A 25,160-nucleotide genomic window follows, 5' to 3' on the forward strand; every position below is an offset into this window, starting at 1 on the left:
TTCACAGGAAAGTAATATTTTTGTGCCACACCACAATGTGTAAACAGTGTGGGCACTTCTAACTCTTATGAGTAATTTAAGTAATACTAAGGAAAATTCAAAGTGACTTATTTGTGTCTGTTGTAGAGTCCCTGAGATGAAAATTTTCTTATGGTAATGATTCTTCAACACTCATATGCATAAGAAACACCTGGTACATTTATTTCAATGCCAATTCCAAGGCCATACCTGAATAAGCATCTTTGTGGTAGATTCCAGTCATCTACATTTCAAAGTGCATCCTATTTTGTGAGGCATAATAGTGTGCCTGAAGGCTCCAGATCTCAACCCTTTCTTAGTAAAAAAAAGTTCTGTGTTTATGTCCAGAATAACTCTTTAAAAAACTCTAGTCTCTGCTAGCTCAGCAATAGCAATTAAATTATTTAATCCTTGAGGGTTTTTTGTTGTTGTTGTTGGTTTGATTTTGTTTCAACAGTCCTGTGAATAACTTCATTAGTTTATCTCTATTCTGAAGTAAGGGACTTTAGTAAGCTGTTATGAATGTTGGATTCTTGCTTTTTTTTTTTTTTATAACAGGAAAAGTGAAAGTAGGGCCATATTATGCTTATTATTTTTTTAAGCTCTTCAAGTGTAGCTAGGTTTAACCGAAAGCGTTAAATATCATCTTAATACCCATGTTCATTGCTTTAGTTTGAGATTAGAACAAAAGCCTTTGTAAACTGGTCTTTAAATAAAAGTGGCTAACTACCTGATTTACCCTTTATTTCAGAGGATGCTAAAGGGACGCTTTCCTTGATGCCTGAATTCAAAGTGCGGGAGAGAGCATTGTTGGAGGCATTGCATCGCTTTGGCATGACCGAGGAAGGTTGTATCCAGGCATGGTTCTCTTTACCCCATTCCATGCGCATATTCTATGTTCACGCATATACCAGCAAAATTTGGAATGAGGCAGTATCTTACAGACTTGCAACCTATGGAGCAAGAGTAGTGGAGGGTGATTTGGTCTGTTTGGATGAAGATATTGATGATGAGAATTTCCCAAATAGTAAAGTAAGTATCATTCCATCAGAGTTTTCCAAGAGTAGTTACTATACCAGAACATGAATTTTCAAAAGCCCTGATAATAGAAACACTTTAAACATACATGTAATTTATTCATGTTTGTATTTATATTTACTTATCTTCTGCTTCAAGTCTGCTGTCAGTTTAGGCTTAACACATGTTGGTAAATGGAAAGATAAAAATAGTGGTATGGAGTGAAAGGTATAGGTAGTAAAGCTTCCTTTAAAAAACCCATTTGAAAAAGGATTACGCAAATAATGCACAAAACAGCCCATCAAAATAAAAATCAAGGCCAGACGTGGTGGCTTATGCCTGTAATCCCATCACTTTGGGAGGCCGAGGTGGGCGGATCACGAGGTCAGGAGTTTGAGACCAGCCTGACCAACATGGTAAAGCCCTGTCTTTACTAAAAATACAAAAATTAGCCAGGCGTGGTAGTACACGCCTGTAATCCCAGCTACTCAGGAGGCTGGGACAGGAGAAACTCTTGAACCCCAGAGGTGGAGGTTGCAGTGAGCTGAGTTCGTGCCACTGCACTCCAGTCTGGGTGACAGAACGAGACTCTGCCTGAAAATAAAAATAAAAACATTGCGGATGACTCTGCCATCCCTGCTAGCATCCTAATGTGATTCCCTCTGCTTCCTCCAGAGACTCAACCTCCATTGTTATATGTCTTTCTAGACTTTTCTCTATGCTTTCACATAAATATCCATTGAAAATCTATTTTTATTATATTAACACTGAGAAAATAAAAGATAGGATTTAGAGACTCAAAACTTAAAATATGAAGAGGAGAAGGAATATGATTTTTATAATGGTATAGGGAACATGTAATGTATATTTTTATGGAAATGTGATTTTATCTAAATGTGATTCATAATTTCCTCTTAACAGTGTCTTAGAGACATTTATATTAGTGAAGTTATAATATAGTTTATATTTTAAAGCTTGGTTCTTCCATTTCCTCGTTGTCAAATTTTTTTTTTTAATTAATTAATTAATTAATTAATTATTTTTTTTGAGACGGAGTCTTGCTCTGTCACCCAGGCTGGAGTGCAGTGGCGAGATCTCGGCTCACTGCAAGCTCTGTCTTCCGGGTTCACGCCATCCTCCTGCCTCAGTCTCCCAAGTAGCTGGGACTACAGGCGCCTGCCACCACGCCTGGCTAATTTTTTTTGTATTTTTAGTGTTTTGTTTTCTAAGACCACCAGAGCGGGTACAAAAGAACCAGCAACTAGGCAAGGGTAGGAGCAAAACTGCAAGTTTATTTTGGTCACCTAGCTTCAAGGGAAGAAGGTGGGTAGGGAGAGGTCTGTTGGCCCCCTGACAAAAGGGGCCCCCAGAGTCACCCGTACAGCTCTCGGACGGAGTTCCCACAGTCCTGACATCCCGACAGGAGTGGAGGACTGAGGAAGGCCGCCCGTGGCGTGTCTCCGGAGCGGCTTTTCTAGGAGTGGGAGGGCAATAGGCGGGGCACGGGCGTGTCAGGGGGCGTTCCACAGGTGCGACCAGGTAAATCTTGGTCTCTTCAGATTGACATCACCTGGCGCATGCCTAGTTGGTCTGCACCTTCCTGGGTCACTGGCTGGATTTTCGCGCGCGCGGGAAAAGTTGGGGGGGGGATGAAGAACCCGGAAGTGCGCCATCTTGCCTCCATTCATCCAAACAGTCCAACCTTTTATTGATAATAGTGATAAAGGGGCGCCGTGGTCTGTCTGGCTACTTCCTGCTGTTAAGGGGTGCTGTTAAGGTCGGGGCCCATGGTTGGCATTTGGACGTACGGATGAAGAATAAAATAAAGCACAGTATTAGTATAGGAACGAGGTATGGAAGCATTTGAGGGTTTGAATGTTAGTGTCTGCTAGGCCTGACTTGCTAACATAATAGCAGCACTCTTCTCTAAGGAAGAGACAAGTGCCTCCTTTTTCAGCTGTAAACAAGCCTAGGGCTTGCCTGTTTTGGGCAGCTACTTAGGCTATTGAGGTAGTTCGGCGCTGCAGGGAGGCCAGGCTTTCAGCTGATTCCAATAACTAGAGGGAGGAAAAACAGCCCGTTTTGACGGGAGTGGTGTAGTGGCATGGAAAGTTGCTGGAAAAGCTCTGCTACTTCTGCCTGGCTGTATAGAGTTAGACTGGGGACCAAGGACACGGGGACATAGAGGGATCAGTTAGTGGCTGTACGGTTAAGAGTTTTAGAGAGAGATCAGTTGCACGAGAAATAGCCTTCAATGGGGGCTGTTTTGGCCTCCATTGGGTGCCTGAGTATGATTACCTCAGGATGAATTTGGAGTTGAATAACGGAAAGGAAGGATTGGGCAGTAGCACGAGAAATAGCCTTAAGGAAGACAACTGGCAGAACTATGTACTACTGAGTGTGTTCGGCTGTCTTATGGCCAAGTTTCAGTGATGAGAAAAAAATTGCCATACAGTAGGCGGACTAGCAAAGGTCTGAGTGTATGAGTGAAACAGCAATATAAGTATAAAATGAGACTTCATTTTCAGTGTAGTCACGGAGTGTCCCTTGCCACTGGAGATGTGTCTGGGTCCTCCCATGTGAAAGCAAAAAGGAACTGGCAGTCTGTGTGTAGGGGTATGGTAAAGAAAGCATCCTTAAGGTCTAGCACAGTAAAATAAGTAGAATTGGTGGGGATATGGGACAGAAGGGTGTAAGGGTTGGGAACTACAGGGTGCGTGGGACGGGTGGCTTCATTGACTAGCCGAAGATCCTGTACTAACCTATACGTTCCATCTGCCTTTTTAACTGGAAGTATTGGAGTGTTACAGGGGGAATGTGTGCGGACAAGAATATGTTGGCTAAGTAGTCGCGTGATAATTGGCTTTAAACCTTGTAGATGTGTCGGAGAGAGAGAGAATTGGGGGCGGTTTGGGAAACGAGTGGGATCTTTGAGCTTGACGAGAACTGGTGGGTGGTGAGCAGCTATGACCGGGGTGGAAGTGTCCCACACTTGAGGGTGTACAGAAATAGGGAAGATGGGGGGTGGGGGCGACATAGGAGGAGCCTGTGCACTTGCACAAAGCATGAGCAACAGGTCATGAGGGGATTGAAGGGGAGTGGATGAGTTGGTGGGAATGTATATGGAGGCCTTTAAGGTGCTCAGGATGTCTCGGCCTAGTAAGGGGGTAGGGCATGAGGGTATAATGAGGAACGAGTGCGCAAAGTAGTTGTTGGCCAGGCAGCAATTAAGGAGTGGAGTTTTTCGTGGGGTGGATGGCTTTCCGTCTACTCCTACTACAGAGATATCGGATGGAAGGCTAGGTCCAGAGAAGGACGGCAAAACAGAATAAGTAGCCCCGCTATCTATTAAAAAATTAATTGTCTTACCCGCTACCAGGAGAGTTACCCGCGGCTCGGCGAGGGTGATGGGGGTCCCCGAGTCTCGGCACCTTCAGTTGTCGTCATCGTCCAGATGTAGGAGCTGGAAGGAGCTCCCAGGATCCTGGGAAAGGGGGTCACGTGGAGACGCAGCACCTGTTCTCAGGGTGGGGCAATCAGACTTCCAGTGTCCTCCCTGCTGGCAAGCAGGGCAGGGGGTTGCTGGTGGATGAGGCTTAGGACATTCATTGGCCCAATGTCCTGACGCCTTGCACTTATGGCAAGGCTGCGTTGGGGCTCGGGGACCTTGCGGACACCTGTTGGCATAGTGTCCCGCCTTGCCGCACTTATAGCAGGCTCCTTTCGTAGCCTTGGAGTCTGTGGAGTATGTGCTCTCTGGTCTGGGGTTACAATTGGGCTGTAAAGCCGCTGCTAGGAGCTGGGCCTTCTGTTTGAGGCGTGCCTGTCGCACTGCCTCAGCCGTCTCCTCTCTGGAGTTATAGACCTTAAAGGCTAATTTAACCAGGTCTTGTATTGGTGCCTGAGGACCATCCTCTACCTTCTGAAGTTTCTTACGAATGTCAGGAGCTGATTGAGAAATGAAATAAGACGCCAAAATGGTGGCCCCTGTAGGGGAGGCCGGATCTAACCGGGTATATTGGGTTAGAACCTCAGTCAGCCTATTTAAGAATGCGGCTGGATTTTCTTCTGGATTTTGAATAATTTCTTTTAATTTGTTAAAATTTACAGTTTTGTTTGAGGCTGTTTGCATACCAGCCAACAAACAATGAACCATTATGTCTCGCCTACGGCGCCCAGGCTGGTTTGCTTGATAGTTCCAGTCCGGGTCTGCCGAGGGGACTGCTTGCTCCCCTAGTGGGATGGTGGCGTCAGTTAAATGTAGTTGGTTGGCGTGCTGCCTGGCGGCCGCTAGGATGTGTTCTTGCTCCTCAGGGTTTAGGGTGGAGGTTAGGATAACCTGGAGGTCATGCCAAGTTAAGTCATAGGCCTGACAAAGGTATCTAAATTCCTTTATGTAGACGGTGGGATTAGCTGAGAAATCCCCTAAACGCTTCTCAATTTTGGAAAGATCGGCCAATGAAAAAGGGACATGTACTCTGACTACCCCCTCCGCCCCAGCCACCTCTCGCAAAGGCGCTAACACTGTAGGAGGGTGTGGGGCAGGAGTGGAGGCATCAGCAGGGCACTTAGAGCGGGTGTGTGCAGAGACAGGAGACTCAAGACAGCCAGTTGGGGGCCCCGAAGGAAGCACGGGACTGAGTGGATTACTAGTAGGTAAGGAAAAGGAAGGAGGAGTCCAAGCGGAGGGAGGAGAAGTATAGGGCGGAAGTGAGGGAAACCCTAGATCCTCCGGCTGAACAGAAAGGAATGAGGACTCCTCTTTTTCGGGTTCCTGTGAGCCGGCGTCCTTGGCTAGCATAACTTGGGCCAAAGAGCATCGGCTACACAGGTCGGGACGAGAGCGTAAGGCCCAAAAGCCTTGTACGTAATTAATTTCAGACCACTTGCCTAGCCGCTGGCAGAAGTTGCTGAGGTCGATCACGCCACAGTGGAAAGGAAAATTAACCGCTTCCTCCTAAGGTCTTGTTCAAGCTGTAAGGTTTTTAAATTGGCTAGGAGGCACCCTAAGGGGGTGCTCTTTGGAAATTTGGACTGGGGGTTTCCCATTTGTTTCCTCTTTACTTACACAATGGACCCAATGGACATGGGAATGGATCCCTGCCTGGCTTCAAAACGTCCTTTGGAACCAGCAGAGACAGACGAGAGGCTCTTGAAGCCTAAGTGGAGATTACCTTCAGGCGGACGTCTCCGTCCTGAACGGGTCTCCCGAGCCACGTGGTGGCTCCAAATGGACCCCGGACCTGCGCAGGATTTCTGGCCGAGGGAGGTAAAGAGGAGACAAGGGCACTTACCCCAGAGAGGCCGTGAGAGTGAGGGAAGCGGGTCTCAGGTCCTGGTCCGTCTGCTGCGTGGGAGCAGGAGGAGGTTCCTCAACCCTTAGAGGCCTGAGGAGGGGTCTCCTCCCGGGTCTTCGGCACCAACTGTTTTGTTTTTCTAAGACCACCAGAGCGGGTACAAAAGAACCAGCGACTAGGCAAGGGTAGGAGCAAAACTGCAAGTTTATTTTGGTCACCTAGCTTCAAGGGAAGAAGGTGGGTAGGGAGAGGTCTGTTGGCCCCCTGACAAAAGGGGCCCCCAGAGTCACCCGTACAGCTCTCGGACTGAGTTCCCACAGTCCTGACATCCCGACAGGAGTGGAGGACTGAGGAAGGCTGCCCGTGGCGTGCCTCCGGAGTGGCTTTTCTAGGAGTGGGAGGGCAATAGGCGGGGCACGGGCGTGTCAGGGGGCGTTCCACAGGTGCGACCAGGTAAATCTTGGTCTCTTCAGATTGACATCACCTGGCGCATGCCTAGTTGGTCTGCACCTTCCCGGGTCACCGGCTGGATTTTCGCGCGCGCGGGAAAAGTTGGGGGGGATGAAGAACCCGGAAGTGCGCCATCTTGCCTCCGTTCATCCAAACATTTAGTAGAGACGGGGTTTCAACGTGTTAGCCAGGATGGTCTTGATCTCTGAACCTTGTGATCCATCTGCCTCTGACTCCCAAAGTGCTGCGATTACAGGCGTGAGCCACTGTGCCTGGCCGTCTAGTTGCGTTTATCTCTGTGGGTTTAAACTAATGAAACTGGGTTCCATAAATCATGCAAGGAAGTTCATTTGACTGTACTGTAATACAAAAAGAACAAATTATTTTCTAACATTATCATGTCAGTCTCATAAATTTTAAAAATTAGTGAAAATTTGAATAACACTTTCATATGTAACCTAATAAAATCATTGAATTTTAGAGAAGAAAAGGATTTTAGAAACACTCTTTCTTAATTCCCATTTGAAGGGGTGGCCTGCCTCTCCACACCTGTGGGCGTTTCTCGTTAGGTGGAATGAGAGACTTGAGAAAAGAAATGAGACACAGAGACAAAGTATAGAGAAAGAAAAAGTGGGCCCAGGGGACCCCCGCTCAGCATACAGAGGTCCTGCGTGGCACCGGTCTCTGAGTTCCCTCAATATTTATTGATCATTATCTTTACCATCATAGAAAAGGGAAGTAGCAGGATAATAGGATCATAGTAGGGAGAAGGTCAAAAGTAAGACATACGAATAAAGATCTCTGTGACATGAATAAGTTTAAGGAAAAGTACTATGTCTTGATATGCATATGCAAACATCTCAATAAACCTTTTTAGTGCATAAAAAGCAGCATTGCCACTAGCACGTCCCACCTTCAGCCCTAAGGCGGTTTTCTCCTTTCTCAGTAAATAGAACATACAATGGGGTTTTACAGCAAGTTGTTCCATTGCCCAGGGATGGGCAGGAGACAGATGCTTTTCTCTGTCTCAACTGCCAAGAGGCCTTCTTTCCTCTATTACTAATCCTCCTCAGCACAGACCCTTCATGGGTGTCAGGCTGGGGGATGATAAGGTCTTTCCCTTCCCACGAGGCCAGATTTCAGACTGTCACTTGGGGAGAAACCTTGGACAATACCTAGCTTTCCTAGGCAGAGGTCCCTGTGACCTTCTGCAGTGTTTGTGTCCCTGGGTACTTGAGGTTAAGAGAATGGTGATGACTTTTCACAAGCATACTGCCTTCAGGCACTTGTTTAACAAAGCACACCCTGCACAGCCCAAAATCCCTTAAACTTTGAATCACCTCAGCACATGTCTCTTGCAAGGACAAGGTTGGGGTAGGGTTAACAGATTAACAGCATCTCAAATACAGAACAAAATGGAGTCTCTTATGTCTACTTCTTTCTATATAGACACAGTAACAGTCTGATCTCTCTTTCTTTTCCCCACACCATTTTATAGAATGAAAATTAGGTCCCAGATTGGAGAGGAGACAGATTCAGAGTCACACAGGTAGTGGAATTAAAAAGATCCAGCTGCCTAACTCCTAGCCCAGTTTGGTCTCTACTAGAAAAATCATGGAGTATGGAGAAGTAGTCTGTAGTGAGAACTAGAACATGGTCCAGTTTTTCAAAAATAGAGGTAAAACAGACTCTGAACTCTACATAAAGGAAACGTTATCTAAATTAATGTCAGAGTTCTTGACATATTAATTGCGGTTTTTTGGTTTTAAGTAATAGAAACCCACCTCAAACCCACAGTAATTTAAAGAAACACGAGAATTTATTGGCCCTCGTAACTGAAAGCCCATGATTGATTCAGGCACAGCTGTATTTGGGACTTAAGTGTCCTAAACGATCGCCTTTTTTTTGATCATTCAGCTCTGCTTTTCTGTGTTAGATCCATTCCCAGTCTAGCTTACACCTTTGGTGGCAAGATGGTTATTAACCACCCTAGGCTCATTTGTCACCACTCTAGACTTGCTTCTCTGCAGAAGAATGATTTTTCTTTCCCAACGGTGCCAACAAAAACTGTGTAATTGGGTCTCAGTGGCTAGGAATGGCCTGGCCTGGATCATATATACAGAACCAAACCAGAAAGTGTGAACTGCTGTATGTGATTGACTAAACCTGCATTCCTGGGACTCCTTCCTGGGACCCTAACCCACATCTGACACCTGGGAGAGGTCCCTTGGAAAACGAGAGTGCTACTACTTGAAAAGAGGGAGTAAAGATTGCATAAGCCAGAACATCAGCTGTCTGCTTCACTGTTTCATTAAATGGATGAATAGGCAAAAACTGCAATTACTTTTGCTCCAACCTAATAGGAAAGAAATAAGAAAATGGTCACTAGGAGGCAGCATATGTTGCTAAGAATGGTAATTTAGTTGAGATACAGACTCAAACTCTGTGTGAAAAGAAACCTAGCAGCATTATAAGTTTTATTTTACCTCATGTGGGGAACAAGAGATGTGCCAATGATCCCCTTTTGATAAATAACAAAAAATCGTTATCATTTATTAACACCTCTCAGATAACGTGTCCGTTTAAATATCGGAAAGCATACTAATTAGTAAGTCATCCATTTCTAAATCAGATTTTTGGAAGTTAAAGATTACTTTCACAAGATACAGCAACAATTTTTGAAATGCATGAGTTTTATAAGACTTCTTCATTCAGAATAACATTTACAAGGATAGTTTTGTGACTGACATTTTAGCTGCTTTCTTTTTGGAGCTGTAGGAGAAGAGAAAACATTTTCTCCTACATATTTTGCAGTATTTCCTTTTATGAGCAGCAAAAACAATGTTTCTATATATTTTAAAATCGATCACTTATTTTATTAGTTAGCACTGAGGAAAGAAAAGGCAGGACTTAGAGGCTCAAAATATAAAATATGAAAAGGAAAAAGAATACAATTCTTAATAAATGGTATATGGGGCATGTAATGTGCATCTACAATGAAAAATTATAGAAAACTAATCTGATTCCTTCTTTTGATAGGATTACTAGACTAACAGGTGTAGCTACATTTCAAATCACTTGGTAACTTCTTTTTTTGTGTGTGTATGGGCAAGATGGAGAAATGTGAGTTACACAATTAAAAACTTAGGTGAATTTGTAGTTGGGGAGCAGCCATACAAGGAAAACACGTTTGCTCATGAATTGTTGGATATCAACCTGGAGGGAATTCTCTAAAGACAAAGCATGGTGTTTTATACCTAACCATGTTTATTCATTGCTTTCATAAATTATAAATCACAGTATGTAGGTGTACTTATCACTCTGTGAAAGAGAAAAGGCTAGAGATGATGATGCAAGAGAGATCATAATTCCATGTAGTATGTCTCTTGTAGTTTGATCAGATCACATCTGGAGCTTTGTATCTGTTTCTGAGTGCAGTAATTGAAAGAGGTTAGTTACCAATAAACAAACAAACAAAAAAACCCAAATTATAAACAAAAAAGGTGTTACATTATTGATAAGATGAGGGAGAGTTGAGGGGAAAGCAGGTAGATTTAGAGGGGCTCTAGACACTGTACCATATGATGAATACTTTAGGAATATGAGAATGCTGTGAAACCTTGTGGAGGGAGGATAGATGCCTTTCTGTTTGAGCTTTCATATCACACACTGGGGCCTATCACACACTGGGGCCTATCACACACCAGGGCCTATCAAGGGGAGGGGGGAAGGGGGAGGGATTGCATTGGGAGTTATACCTGATGTAAATGACGAGTTGATGGGTGCTGACGATTTGATGGGTGCAGCACACCAACATGGCACAAGTATACATATGTAACAAACCTGCACGTTATGCACATGTACCCTAGAACTTAAAGTATAATAATAATAATAAAAAAAAGAGAAAGCAAACTGCTTATTCTGTGATATCCTAGAGCAACATTTAATAGAGTTAATCTATCATGCACCTTTTTTTCCTCTTGTATGTGGCAGTTGTTACCATTCTATGACACAAATGCTGAGAAATACGACTTCTTTAATTTTTTTTTTTTCAATTTTATTTTAAAGACAGAGTCTTGCTCTGTCACCCAGACTGGAGTGCAGTGGCACCATCATGTTCCACTGCAGCCTTGAACTCCTGGGCTCAAGTGATCCTCCTCCCTGAGTCTCCTATGTAGCTGGCACTACAGGCATGTGCCACCACACCTGGCTAATTAAAAAAAATTTTTTTAAATAGAGACAGGCTCTCCCTATGTTTTCCATGCTAGTCTCAAACTCTTGGCCTCAAGCAATCCTCCCAAAGCACTGAATTGCAGATGTAAGCTACCACATCCAGCCAGAGAAACATCAATTCTGTAGAGAGTATTATATTTTCGGGGGACAGAGGTAAGTGGGGGTGGGCAGTGAGTTGATATTATAGAAGCGGATTTTTGATTCAGCCTAACAAAGAAAAACTTTGTGATTTAGAAAAAGATTGCTGGTGATTGAGGTGAAAGTATTGCCTCAAAGTTTTCAGCAGTCCACCTTTCTCCATGTTATCCAACTTCAGTGATTAGTGGTTAAAGCAGGAAGAATCATTCTAATTTTTATGTATTCTACACCTCCAGAAACAAATTATGATAAGATCTTGTTTGGGTCTATGTATATTCAGCGTAGGAACTGATTTATATATAATAGAATTAGGGAAAATTGAAAGTGGAGGAAATTTGGAACATGTGGAAATCATTCATATTTTCATGTTTTTTAAAACTAGGTTCACCTGGTAACTGAAGAGGAGGGATCAGCTAATATGTATGCAATACATCAGGTAAATTTGCTTAAAAATTACTATCACTTAGACCTAAGTGTAGACGTTGTCCCCAAAAAGCAAAATGTTGACTAGTTCCCCTCCTCTTTTTTGTTTTAAACAACTTTTAAATTAAGATATAATTTATATACAATTAAATTCACTTAGTTTATAATTGTATAGGCTTTGATCAACATATTTTTGATAAATGTAGGACTGTGTGGCCACCACAAACATCAATCATAAAGAACAGTTTCCTCCCCTCTCCAAATTTTCCTGTGCCCATTCCCATCTTTCACCCAGGGCAACCCCTGGTCAGTTTTCTGTCACTATGGTTTTGCCTTTGAAATAATGTCATATAAGTGGAATACTACAGTATATGACCTTATGTGTCTGGCATCTTTCACTTAGCATAGTGAATTTCAGATTCATTCATATTGTGTATATTTGAATTTTTTACCTTTTTGCTTTTCTTGACTACCTTTTGGTACTGTTCAAGAAAACTGTCTAGAAGACACCAGCAAAGGAAGAATACCCCACAAAATGCAATGTTTACTCACAAGCAGCTAAGAAAATAAGCATTGAATGTGTTGCTATGTGTTTGCTTTCTTGTTTTGGAAGAAATAAGAAAATTTAAGATTGCCCACCAAAATACTGGTAATGTGATTGAGCAGTAGAGGTTACTCTTCGTGTTACAGACAGTACATGCTTCATTCTATAGAGATTAAGTCGATATCAGCTAATTAAGTGTACCTAAACTTCTTGAATAGTGAATTTCTAATAATATCTGATTTGAGTTGGTTACCTTAGTTATTGTGAGTCCTTGATTTTAGTTAGCTATTTTCTTTGACAACATAAAAATATCATAGCATATTATTTAAAATATGTTTTAGGCTGATTGTGATGTTTATATTCTGAGACTGTTTTTACAAATCTGGGTCCCAGTCATAAAAGTACATTAAAAATACGATCATGTATCTTTTTGAAGGCTATTTTCATATTTTTTCCCTCTTTTCTTTCACAGGTGGTTCTTCCAATACTTGGATACAATATTCAGTATCCAAAGAACAAGGTAGGGCAGTGGTACCATGACATACTTAGCAGAGATGGACTACAGACATGTAGGTTTAAAGTACCTGCTCTGAAACTGAATGTACCAGGATGCTATAGACAGATTTTGAAACATCCCCGTAATCTCTCATACCAACTAATGGAAGATGATGACATTGATGTCAAAATGAAAGGTTCCCACATTGATGAAACAGCTTTGTCTCTTTTGATCTCTTTTGATCTTGATGCTTCATGCTATGCTACTGTTTGTCTGAAGGAAATAATGAAGCATGACGTTTTAAACTGATACGCTTGGTATAACCGTATATGTGTCACTCTGAAGGAAAGGGAGCTAAAATGTCTTAAGCACCTCCCATGTGTTAGGAGCTTCATAATTGTTTTCTCTTTTAATTTTCACAGCATCCTGAGAAGTTAGGATTTGATACTATAATTTTATAGAGGACATGTAAGTGTCAGGGTCTAAATTTAAGGTCCATGTGACCCCAAAGCCGGTGTTTTTTTCTATTATATGTTTCAGTGACCTTTATTCTGTGTAATAAAGTTACAATCTTTTGAAACCATTAGGAATATATATAATACTACAAGATAACATTTAAGAAAAAAAGCTGTGAATGTTCATATCCTCCAGCTCCTTGCTTAGAACCTTGGTGAAATTAGCTTGCAGTAAAGCAAATGTTGGAGAGAAACATAGATGAAGCATTTTGCTAATTATTATTGTCCTCCTTTCCTATTTTTGAAATTATTGATCAGAACAATATACAAGGGAAATATCATCCCTCTGTATGTGATAGGTACCCCAGAGTAGTTATTACCTCTTTGTGAGACAAATAATCTTTGATGAAGACTGAAATAAAATTTCTCATCCAATTTTTATATATTGGTATATGCTGATCCTCTTGACCATTTGTAATTTTTTTTCGTATTATCTAAAACAGGTGTTAGAATCAGGCAGATTTATGCTTAGATTCTAGCTCTGACACTTACTGGTGACTTTGAGTATGTTGTTGATTTTTTTGTGTGTAGGTTACTGATAGAATCAAGACAATGCCAGCTTCATAAGTGACAAATAATAGGATTATTTCCACATGTTCTGTTGCTGGAGGAATAAAACATTGTGCCCATTTGAAAATTTTAATTTTTGTTGATTTAGCTATCCCACATTATAAATCATCCTTAACCATTTTATATCAGTTAAATACAGGGGTGGGGTGGGGGAGGAATGACTGGCATGTAGACATGTATTGGTTTAGGAATATCTGAGCATTTCTTTCATTGTTGGTAAGATATCATGATGAAATTAAAACAGCAGTATGGAGCATTATATATCAGTAATGTGATACTTTATATGCTTAAGCCAGTTTAACCATTTTGGGAAATATTAGCATAAGGAAATAAAATCCAAAAGAAGGAAGAGAAGCTATATGCAATGCAAAATTCGCTTATTGCAATATTTTTATATACAATTAAAGACGCTAAAAACAGTTTTCAAAGTCCATCATTACATAGCTAAAGTGAGTAAAATGATATGTATCAACTTGATGGTACAATTTAGTTTCATGAGAAAATGTTGTCCCCTAAAAGTAGAACATATATATTGCAACTGCAATAATGTTCTGAATTCATCTTTCACAAATAAGAGGCATGTTAGCGTAGTGATTAAAAACACAGATATTGGAGGCAAACTTACCCAGTTTGAACCCTGGCACTGCCATGTATAGCACTGCAGCCTTGGGAAAGTTATTTAAACTCATGTGCTTCAGTTTCAACATCTGTAAAATGGGCATGTTAACATTGCCTACCTCATAGGCTTACTGTGAGAATTTTCTAAGTTAATATAAGTGAAGCAGCTTTAAAAAGTGCCTGGCATTTAGTTATTGTTAAATAAGTGTCTGCAGATGCAAGTTTGGAAGAGAAAAATAAATAAATGAAAATGCTTTCCTGTTAAGATGATGGGGTATTTGGATTTTTTTTATACTAAAAAGTTTTTTTTGTTATATGTTTTGGCAATAAATAATTCTCAACACACAAAAATTGGATATTGTAGTACCATTGATTTTCTTTGGATTACTGCCATCATTTTAATATTATATTGAGAATGAAGTGATGCTCTATTAGGTAGTAAAAAAATTTAGAAAAATGTTTTATTTTATATGATAAATTATATCCTATAAATGTAATCATAAAATGAATTATATACATTATTAAATCTTAGTTTTTAAAAGTTTTGAGTAGCTGTCAGAAAATATGAAAGCATGAAAATGTATCATTGATATTTCTTTCTTTGCCTGCAGATGGCACTATAATTTTAGACTTATTTATTTATTTAGTAAATACTTCAGCTGTGTATAAAGAATCAGTAAGTTTATTTCATCACCATAAAATGTATTGAGATATCATTCATGTGGAATATTATTTTATATGCCAATAAGACTTGCCATGTTACATTTTTTTTTTGTTTAAGGACTTTTATTATTAATAGTATGCTTTGGACCAGCTGATCACTAGTCACTTAGATTTTTGCAGTTTTGCTGGAGCATTTCAGACCTTCATAAGCATGATCTTTGGATTAGGTTTCTTTTTTCTTCACATCATTGTTAGGAGATAATTTATTTTTAAAGTGTCATGTTAAACTGCAAGGATGTCCATTAAGCATCACAATTAAACATGCCAAAGGAGAAGCCATATCTTCAAAATACCCACTTAACCTACCCAAACATCTCAAACCCACCTTTTGCTGACCTTCTATAACCCCATTTCCAAAGTTTTGCTTCCTTTTTATTGTTTCTTCCAACTTTTATTTTAGGTTTGGGGGTATATATGCAGGTTTGTTACATGGGTAAATTGCATTTTGTGGGGGTTCAGCATACAAATTATTTCATTACCCAGGTAATGAGCGTAGTACCTGATACATTGTTTTTCTATCCTCATCTTTCTCCCACCCTCCACCCTCAAGTGGGCCCTGGTGCCTGTTGTTCCCCTCTTAGAGTCCACGTGTACTCAAAGTTCAGCTCCCACTTAGAAGTAAGAACATTTGGTATTTGGTTTTCTGTTCCTGCATTAATTTGCTTAGAATAGTGGCCTCCAGCTACATCAATGTTGCTGCAAAGACATAATTTTGTTCTTTTGTATGACTGTGTAGTATTATCTGGTATATATGTACTATATTTTCTTTATCTAGTCCACTGTTGATGGGCATCTAGGTTGGTTCCATGTCTTTGCTATTGTCAGTATTGCTGTAATGAACACATGTGTGCATGGTCTTTATGGTAGAGCAATTTATATTCCTTTGGGCATATAACCAATAATGGAATTGCTGGGTCAAATGGTATTTCTGCTTTAAGTTCTTTGAGAAATCTTCTAACTGCTTTACACAGAGGCTGAACTAATTTATATGCCTACCAGCAGTGTATAGCATTCCCTTTTCTCTGCAGCCTCCCCAACATCTGTTATTTTTTGACTTCTTAATAACAGCCATTCTGACTGGTGTGAGATGGTATCTGCTTGTAGTTTTGATTTGTATTCCCCTAATGATTAGTGATGTTCAGCATTTTTTCATATGCTTTTGGCCCATGGATGTCTTTTGAGAAGTATCTGTTCATGTCCTTTCTTCCTTTTTTAATGGGGCTATTTTTTGCTTGTTAAGTTCTTTATAGATTCTGGATATCAGACTTTTGTTCATGCATACTTTGAAAATATTCTCTCCCATTCTGTAGACTGTCAGTTTACTCTGTTGGTAGTTTCTTTGGCTGTGCAGAAGCTATTTAGTTTGATTAGGTCCCACTTGTCAATTTTTTTTTTGTTTTTTTAGATGGAATTTCCTTCTGTCACCCAGGCTGGAGTGCAGTTGTTCATTGCAACCTCTGCCTCCCGGGTTCAAGCCTTTCTCCTGCCCCAGCCTCTCGAGTAGCTGGGGTTACAGGTGGCCGCCACCATACCTGGTTAATTTTTGTATTTTTATTAGAGACAGGGTTTCACCATGTTGACCAGGTTGGTCTCAAACTCTTGACCTCACGTGATCTACCCACCTCGGCCTCCCAAAGTGCTAGGATTACAGACTTGAGCCAGCATGTCACTTGTCAATTATTGGCTTTGTTCCAATTGCTTTTGGAGTCTTTGTCATGATATCTTCGTTAGGTCTTATGTCCAGAATGGTATTTCCTAGGTTTTCTTCTAGGGTTTTTATAGTTTTAGGTTTTACATTTAAGTTGTTAACCCATCTTGAGTTGATTTTTGTATATGGTGAAAAGAAGAGGTCCAGTTTCAATCCTCAGGATGTGGTTAACCAGTTATCCCAGCACCATTTATTAAATAGGGAGTCCTTTCCCCATTGCTTGTTATTGTTGACTTTAACAAAAACCAGGTAGTTGTAGGTGTGTGGCTTTATTTCTGGGTTCTCTAACCTGATCCGTTGGTCTATGTGTCTGTTTTTGTACCAGTACCATGCTATTTTGGTTACTATAGCCTTGTAGAATAGTTTGACATCAGGTAATGTGATGCCTCCAGCTTTGTTATTTTTGAATTAGTTTTAATTGCCAAGGTTGTTTGAGCTAGCAGTAGTGCCTGGGAGTCGGTTAGGTGAAACAAATTGAGGTCTTTTTATTAATATTAAGATTAAAACACCTTGATTTTTTTGTGAGTTGTAAAAAACTGAAAGTCATGTAACTTTTGATTTGACTAACATTTTCTGAGTATCTATTATGTCAGTATCTCACATTTTAATCCATATTCCCACCCTGTGTGGAGGTATTATCTTCACTTATTTTGCAGATTGGAAACATACCTGAATAGTTTACTAACCTAATCAAGGTCAAACAAAATAGTGTGTGGGGTGAGCGCAATTATACTTCCTAAATCAGTACTGTTTTCATCTACCTAACGTTTGCCTTCTGAGAACAAGTTTTTGGATAATAACTTCCATTTAGGCCGGGCGCGGTGGCTTACGCCTATAAGGCCAAGACGAGTGGATCACAAGGTCAGGAGTTCAAGACCATCCTGGCCAAGATGCTGAAACCCTGTCTCTACTAAAAATACAAAAATTAGCTGGGCTACTTGGGAGGCTGAGGCTGGAGAATCGCTTGAACCCGGGAGGCGGAGGTTGCAGTGAGCCAAGATTGCCCAGCCTGGGTGACAGAGCAAGACTCCATCTCATAAAAAAAAAACTAAAAATTAAAATATAACTTCCATTTCTACCAACTTGATATTACTTGCCATTGATTTAATAGGCATATTGGGCCATGTCTTGGCAGAGACAAGATACCTTTTGAGATTCTGAGACCAAAATATAAAGTAAAGGGGATCCCTTCAGGAAATCCCCAAATCATTTTGGAGTTTTCCCAAAATATTTTGGGATTTGTATTATAATAATATGTAAAATCATTGTAGATCATAGGAGGTGTTTTAGATGGTACCTGGCACAAATATCATTGAAAAAGCATAGTGAGAAACTTGTTCTTTCTCAATTCATTTTCAGTCTTTGCATCAGTCATTCTGTTTAAGGAAGGAGAAAGCTGATTGATACTATTTACATATATCAACATTTGCTAATTTACCTTTTTAGCCAGCTATGCAGGCTTCAGGCTCAGAAACATCAGCAGGCAACAATATAATATGTAGCTAGAATTTAATAGGATTGCATTGTTTTATTGAATTTATTTTCCCTTTTATTTATGGCAATCAATTCCGGCTTCCTGTTTATGTGATGGTATTATGTTTCCTTTAAAACTAAATTTAATTTTATTTATTTTTGTATTTATTTTATTTTATTTTATTTTATTTTTAGAACTGTGATTTCATTTCTTTTTTTTATTATTATACTTTAAGTTCTAGGGTACATGTGCACAATGTGCAGGTTTGTTACATATGTATACATGTGCCATGTTGGTGTGCTGCACCCGTTAACTCATCACTTACATTAGATATATCTCCTGATGCTATCCCTCCCCCCTCCCCCACCCCATGACAGGCCCTGGTGTGTGATGTTCTCCTTCCTGTGTCTAAGTGTTCTCATTGTTTAGTGCCCACCTATGAGTGAGAACATGCAGTGTTTGTTTTTTTGGCCTTGCAATAGTTTGCTGAGAATGATGGTTTCCAGCTTCATCCATGTCCCAATTTAATTTTAAAGAGGTAGAATCAATTTAAAGGTATTAAATAAATAATAGTATAGAAACAGCAGTAATTATGATACCAATACCTGAATGATTAGAGTATGGGAAATATACTGGTACAGTTGAGAATCCCTGAAATCAGAGATGGGCTCTACCACTGCTTTAATATGTGACTTTAGTAACCCACTGACTCTGTTGTAGAATTCTCAGACTTGAAGTACTGTTAGTTATCATTTTTCAGTCCAGGATAGTATTGCATCAAACAAAATTATGAAATATGTACACATTTAAGACATTATGAGCAGAGGCATTGATGATCACATGCTGTATCTTAAGATTTTACTGATAGAGATTTGATTTTAGAAAATCTTATGAAACACTAAGAACAGTGTCTGGTGCCCAGCAAATTCTCAGTAAATTTCAGCTAGTATTATTATAGTTAGTATTACTTTACTATGCTCCCTGATAAAATTTGTATAATAAAATGGTTAGTGACTTTCCATTGAGGTCTGTTCTGACTTAGTCAGCATAAAGTAATTACAATTCATATTTTTAGAGGTTTTTTTTGTAGTAGTAGAAACAACTATTTCTAAATCTGGGGATTCAGTAGTTCATTCAAATTGGGATCTTTAAGAGCTGTCTAGGTCAATGTTCCTTAACATTTTCTACCTGGGAGCAATCTTTAAGAGAACAGAAAGAAAATGAAACTCTATATAATTTAATGCAAAGTTTTTTTACTTTAATGTAAGAGTAGGAAAAGAGGTTGGAGGAAGATACAGGGAGGTAGGAAAATAGGACTTTTTTCCTCCATTTACTTTTGATGTTTGAATTTCAAACATGAGTATATTTGTGTATTATTTTGCAGTTAAAAACATTGAAGACTACTTAAAGATCAAAGAGGGAAATTTAAGGGAATTAATAGGTTATGATTGCATTTGTCCAGAATGGTTTTGGTGGCTCATGTTAACATTTTGAGAGAGAGATTTTTACGCATTGTACATTTTAATGGCACCAGTGGCAGCTAGGATAACTAGTTTAAAGTTTTGGGCCTGTGTTAATAGATTTTGCTTTCTAATTTCAGAAAGATTCTGTCTTATAGTACTGTTTTAATCTGTTTTTCTAAGCCCTCTGATTTATATGTATTTAGTAGGCCACAAAATAATATCAAATATATGGCATAATAACCAACAAATATTTGAATAAGTGAAACGTACTCTATAAAATGCTATGCTATGGGAAAGACAAAAATAAATAATATCCGTTTGTTTGAGGGATTAACAGTGTTATATTCCTTAAGTTTTCATTTGATTTGAAATGCCACTTGCAAATGGAATATGCAGACTAAATGGCAAAGAGAAAATCAAGCAGCATCTTTTCATTTCACTTACAGCTCACTGTACGACCAATATGTTACTTGACCTCTCAGCACTCCATTCTAAATCCTTAAGTGATACTTATTTAGCATTTCTAAGCATCTTGAGATCTCCTCTTAAAATATGCTTTGAACTATTCAGTCTAAATGCTGCTTTCTAAAAAGCTACTAGTTTAAAGAATGGGAAATGGTGTTAATGGAGTTAATCTTGTGTAATTTCAGTGTGGGTTGTCAAGAATACCTCTAAGTAAAGAAAATGACTCTAATCTTCTTAAGCAATTCATTTTCTCAGCAACTTTGAGGCAGGAGTTAATTTACTCTGCCTGTGTACATAGGCCGCCTCTTACAAAAGAAAAATTTTACTATGGAAAGAAGTCAGGATAGCCATGAAATTATTTAAATTTAGTCTTTAGAACATACTACAAAATGTAAGATACATTAAATTGTCTTTTTTGTTAGAAACTCAACTACCAATGTAGAAATAATACTCCTGTTGCAAGGATGGAGTTTAGCCATGGAGTCAAAACAAGAGCTATTTGGTTATTTTAAAAGAGAAGAGATCAAAGAGCTGGTCACTCCTTAACTAAGGGTGTTTGGGCAACAGGATAGGGTGAAGAGTGGAGGGGGTTAGAACTCAATTCTTTATGCTTTTATACCAAGGCTCCCTTTTCTAATAAGCCTTACTGGTATTTCGTTAGACTAGTTAAGTCAGGATTCTGAGTTTTTCAGTACAATAGGGTTTTAATCCGAGCTGGTCATTGTTTCCAATGCCTCCTCTGTGGCAGGGGAACGAAAAGAACTAGTGTTCTTTTCTAAAAAGGGAGGATGGATATTTTTTCTATAACCTTTATAATTCCCTTATAATAAAATGAATGATAGGTTATAATAAAATGAATTTTTTTGCATATGATTTTCAAAAGGAAACTAATTTATTTTTCTGTAAAATATCTCAAAGGAATCTAATACATTTTTATTCTATGTAAATAATAATGTAATTTTCGCATTTAGGAGGCAATAGCAAATCTGGGAAGCAGTTATTCTAAGTTGGAAGAGCATTCTCCCAATGCATTGAAAACATTTGATGACTATTTTTTATCTTTTCTTTATTTTGATTATTATAATAATGTTCTAATTGGCTGGCCTTTGTTTTTCACTGTAGTCAGTCCATCTTGCTTACTATTGCCAATTATTCTCCAAAAAGTAGAAATGTGATCCTGTCATTGTTTTGGGGCCATAGAACATTTCAGAAGCTTCCCAGTGTCTATGTAGTAACAGTCCAAACCCCTTAACATAGCACATTTAGTCCTGCAAATATGGCGCCAAATCTTCAAGTGACATCTGTCACTACTCCATAGTACATACCCTTTGTTACAGCTGTTTCACAAATACAGGTTGAGTACCCCTTATCTAAAATGTTTGGGACTAAAAGTTTCAGATTTCAGATATGTTTGGATTTTGGAATATTTGTACATGTATAATGAGATACTCTTAGAGTTGGAACCCAAGTCTAAACAAAATTCATTTATGTTTCATGTATACCTTATACACATAGCCTGAAGGTAATTTATTTTTCCTTTGGGAACACTGAATAGACTACGTGTTGTGCACCTACATTTTGACTGTGACCTATCATATGAAGTCAGGTGTGGAATTTTCCATTTGTGGCATTACGTCAGTACTCGAAAAGTTTTGGATTTTGGAGGATTTTGGATTTTGAATTTTCAGATTAGAGATGCTCAGCCTGTATAGCAGATGTTCCCATGTTATACACCTTAACCTTCCCTTCCCATTGGCTGGAACATCTCTGCTTATATTAAATGTCTTTTCTGTGAAATCTGTGTTCTCATAGCCTTTTGTATAGTTCTCTACCATCTCATTGCTCACATTGTATTGTACTTATTTGATTAAATATCTGGATCACCTACTGTGAATTATTCAGGAGCATTGATCTTTATACCTCTGGCACCTATCAGTGCCTGACATATAACAGGGTTAAAAATGGTTAGTGAATACTGCAAATATACCTTAGCAAATTTATTTGGTAAATACTCATCTCAAGAAAGTTCTAAAATAGTTCTTTCCCCTCATAGAAAGTTTAGAATATTAAAATTGGGTATCATTATAATGCACTTTCTTTTGTAATAGTTACATCTTTGCCTTTTATTGAAATATTAAATGCATTGTAGAATTTCATTTAAAATTTAGAACAAGCTGTCAGGTATGATAACTATTGTCTTTTAACAAATGAAGATTCTAGGGCTTGAAGAAGTTGTTTTAGGGCCATGATGATAACCACTTTGCTCTACTGATTTCTAATGGAAAGTGTTTCAGTTTTCCACTTTGCCTAGCTAGTGATTATGTAATTTCTGCTTATCTCTGAATTTATCTGCATATTTCTAAAACTTTATGACATTAAGGAAAGTTGGGGAAAATTCATTTTAAGTGCTGTAATGACAATAGCTGTCAATCATTGAGTACTGTGTATTAAGCATTTTATATTTTATCAACAAGTACTTACATGTGGGATGAGTACTGTTACTATTTTCATTTTATAGATGAGGACACATATAGAATGCACTTAGGAAACTAGAGAAAGAGAAAACATGGATAATTATCTGGAACTAATAAGACAGTAAAGTACAGATTTAAGCAGTTCAGTGAATCCCAAGCAGTATAAAATAAAAAACTACATTGAGATACATCATAGTGAATATGCAAAGCATCAATAATAAAAAGAAAAACCTTAAAGGCAGCTTTAACAATATACTGAATGACTAATATACTCAGCAGCCATAGAACCTCTATTCTTTTAAAGCATCCATGGAACATTTATAGAAATTGTGCACTGGACTATAAGCATATGCAATAAAATTCCAAATGACTGAAACTATATGAGTATATTCTTTTGCCACAACACAATTAGACTAGAAATGAAAAACAAAAGGATAACAGGAAAATATCTATATATCGGAAATTAAGAGATACACTTATTTATTTTTTGTTTTTTGAGATGGAGTCTCACTCTATCACCTGTCCAGTGGCACAGTCTTGGCTCACTGCAACCTCTGCCTCCTGGGTTCAAGTGATCCTCCTGCATCAGCCTCCCAAGGAGCTGGGATTACAGGCGTGTGCCACCACACCCAGCTAATTTTTGTATTTTTACTAGAGATGGGGTTTCACCATGTAGGCCACACTGGTCTCGAACTCCTGACCTCAAGTGATCTGCCAGCCTCAGCCTCCCAAAGTGCTGGGATTACAGGTGAAGAGATATACTTCTAAGTAATCTATATGTCAAGTAAGACATAAAGAAATTAGAAAATATTTTTAAGTCAATGATTAAACCATACTACACATCAAAACTTGTGCAGTGCACTTAAAGCAGCATGTAGAGGGAGATTACATTCATAAATGCTTATGCTAGAAAAGAAGGAAGCCTGTACATTATGTAGCTATGCACCCATCTAAAGAAGTTAGGAAAATGACATTAAGTAGAACATCAAAAGAAAGAAGGAAAGGATAACTTAAAACAGAAATGAATGAAAAAAAAAAAAAAAACAGAATAAAAGAGAGGATCTGCAAATCCAAAAGCTGTTTTGTTGAAAATACTAATAGAGCTGACATACCTGTGGTGAGACTGATGGAAATAATGCAATTACAACTAACGGATATCATAATTACAAAGGAAATCACTATAGGTGCTATAAAAATTAAAAAGATAATAGAATATTATGAATGATTTTCTGCCAATATTATTGAAAGTTTAGATAAAACGGAAAACTCATTTAAAAATATAATTTAACAGTATTGCGTTATGTAAATACTATAACGATAATCCTGTAATCATTAAATGAACCAGTCGTATAAAATTTTTCCATATAGGAAAGGTCAGGCCCAGATGGGTTCAATGGTTGGTTCTACTAGACATTCAAAAAAATAATAATTCAAGTCTACACAAACTGTTCCTGAGATTAGAAAAAATAAGGAAGAGTCCCCCCACCTGTTTCTTACGTTATGAGACCACAGACCTAAAAGATAGAAGACAGCTTTTGCATCCAGTAAATCCTCCATGAACACCTCTTTAATCACAAGTCCTCAACTTCAAGGTTAGTTTTATTTCAACTTTTATAATACTTTTCTTACTTTTCTTTATAGCTTTACCACCCATGTATTCATTCCTAAAAAATATACAGTTTTGTCTGACTTTGAATTTTACGTGAATGGAATTGTACATGTCTGTGTTTTTGTCTTCCTTCTTTTACTCAATACTGTTTCTGAGATCAATCATATTATTTGTTAATATTTTGTTTAGGATTTTTGCATCTCTATTTCAGTGTGAGTTTGGAATGTAAATTTCCATTCTCAGACTATCTTCTGGCCTGTATTTGGTTACATGAGTATATGTTTTAAAAATATTACTTACACTTTCAATAAATTTTAAGGACTTTTATATTGTTATGTGTCATAAATTTTTTAGAATGCAAGAATAAATATAAAACATCCTTTGGTTTGAGGAAACTGCTAAATCTAAATCTGTTAATAATCCCCTCAGCTCTTTTGAAGCAGATTCGTTTTTAAAAGCTGCCCTGTTATATATATATATATATATTTTTTTTTTCCTTGAGATGGAGTCTCACTCTGTCGCCAGGCTAGAGTGCAGTGGCACAATCTCGGCTCACTGCAACCTCTGCCTCCCGGGTTCAAGCATTTCTCCTGCCTACCCTCCCAAGTAGCTGGGACTACAAGTGTGTGCCACCATGCCCAGCTAATTTTTGTATTTTTAGTAGAGACGAGGTTTTACCATGTTGGCCAGGGTGGTCTTGATCTCTTGACTTCTTCATCCACCCCCCTCAGCCTCCCAAAGTGCTGGGATTACAGGTATGAGCTACCGTGCCCGGCCGATGAACTTGCATTTTAAATGTACTAGGGGGGTAGTCTATGAGAAAACCCATGGTGATTACCATGAACACAACAAAGGAAACCATCAACAGAATGAAGACACAACCTACGGAATGGGAGAAAATAATTTGCAAACCATACATACCATA

The 25,160-nt window shown here is 38.8% G+C and overlaps 1 protein-coding gene across 7 annotated transcripts in view; it reads left to right on the forward strand.

Annotated features, from left to right (window-relative positions):
- The window catches only part of PUS7L (pseudouridine synthase 7 like), a 35,766-nt gene extending 21,096 nt beyond the window's left edge, over positions 1-14,670 (forward strand). For all 7 annotated transcript variants that reach the window (XM_030938418.1, XM_030938422.1, XM_030938420.1 and 4 more), the window contains 3 exons: positions 770-1,050; positions 11,536-11,589; positions 12,593-14,670. In XM_030938418.1, the coding sequence (XP_030794278.1) occupies positions 770-1,050; positions 11,536-11,589; positions 12,593-12,925 (668 nt within the window). In that variant the 3' untranslated portion in view covers positions 12,926-14,670. The remainder of the gene's footprint in view (positions 1-769; positions 1,051-11,535; positions 11,590-12,592) is intronic.
- Positions 14,671-25,160: the final 10,490 nt, after the last annotated feature.

This window comes from Rhinopithecus roxellana, chromosome 10, assembly GCF_007565055.1.
Source record: "Rhinopithecus roxellana isolate Shanxi Qingling chromosome 10, ASM756505v1, whole genome shotgun sequence".
In the NCBI taxonomy this organism is placed as follows: Eukaryota; Metazoa; Chordata; class Mammalia; order Primates; family Cercopithecidae; genus Rhinopithecus; species Rhinopithecus roxellana.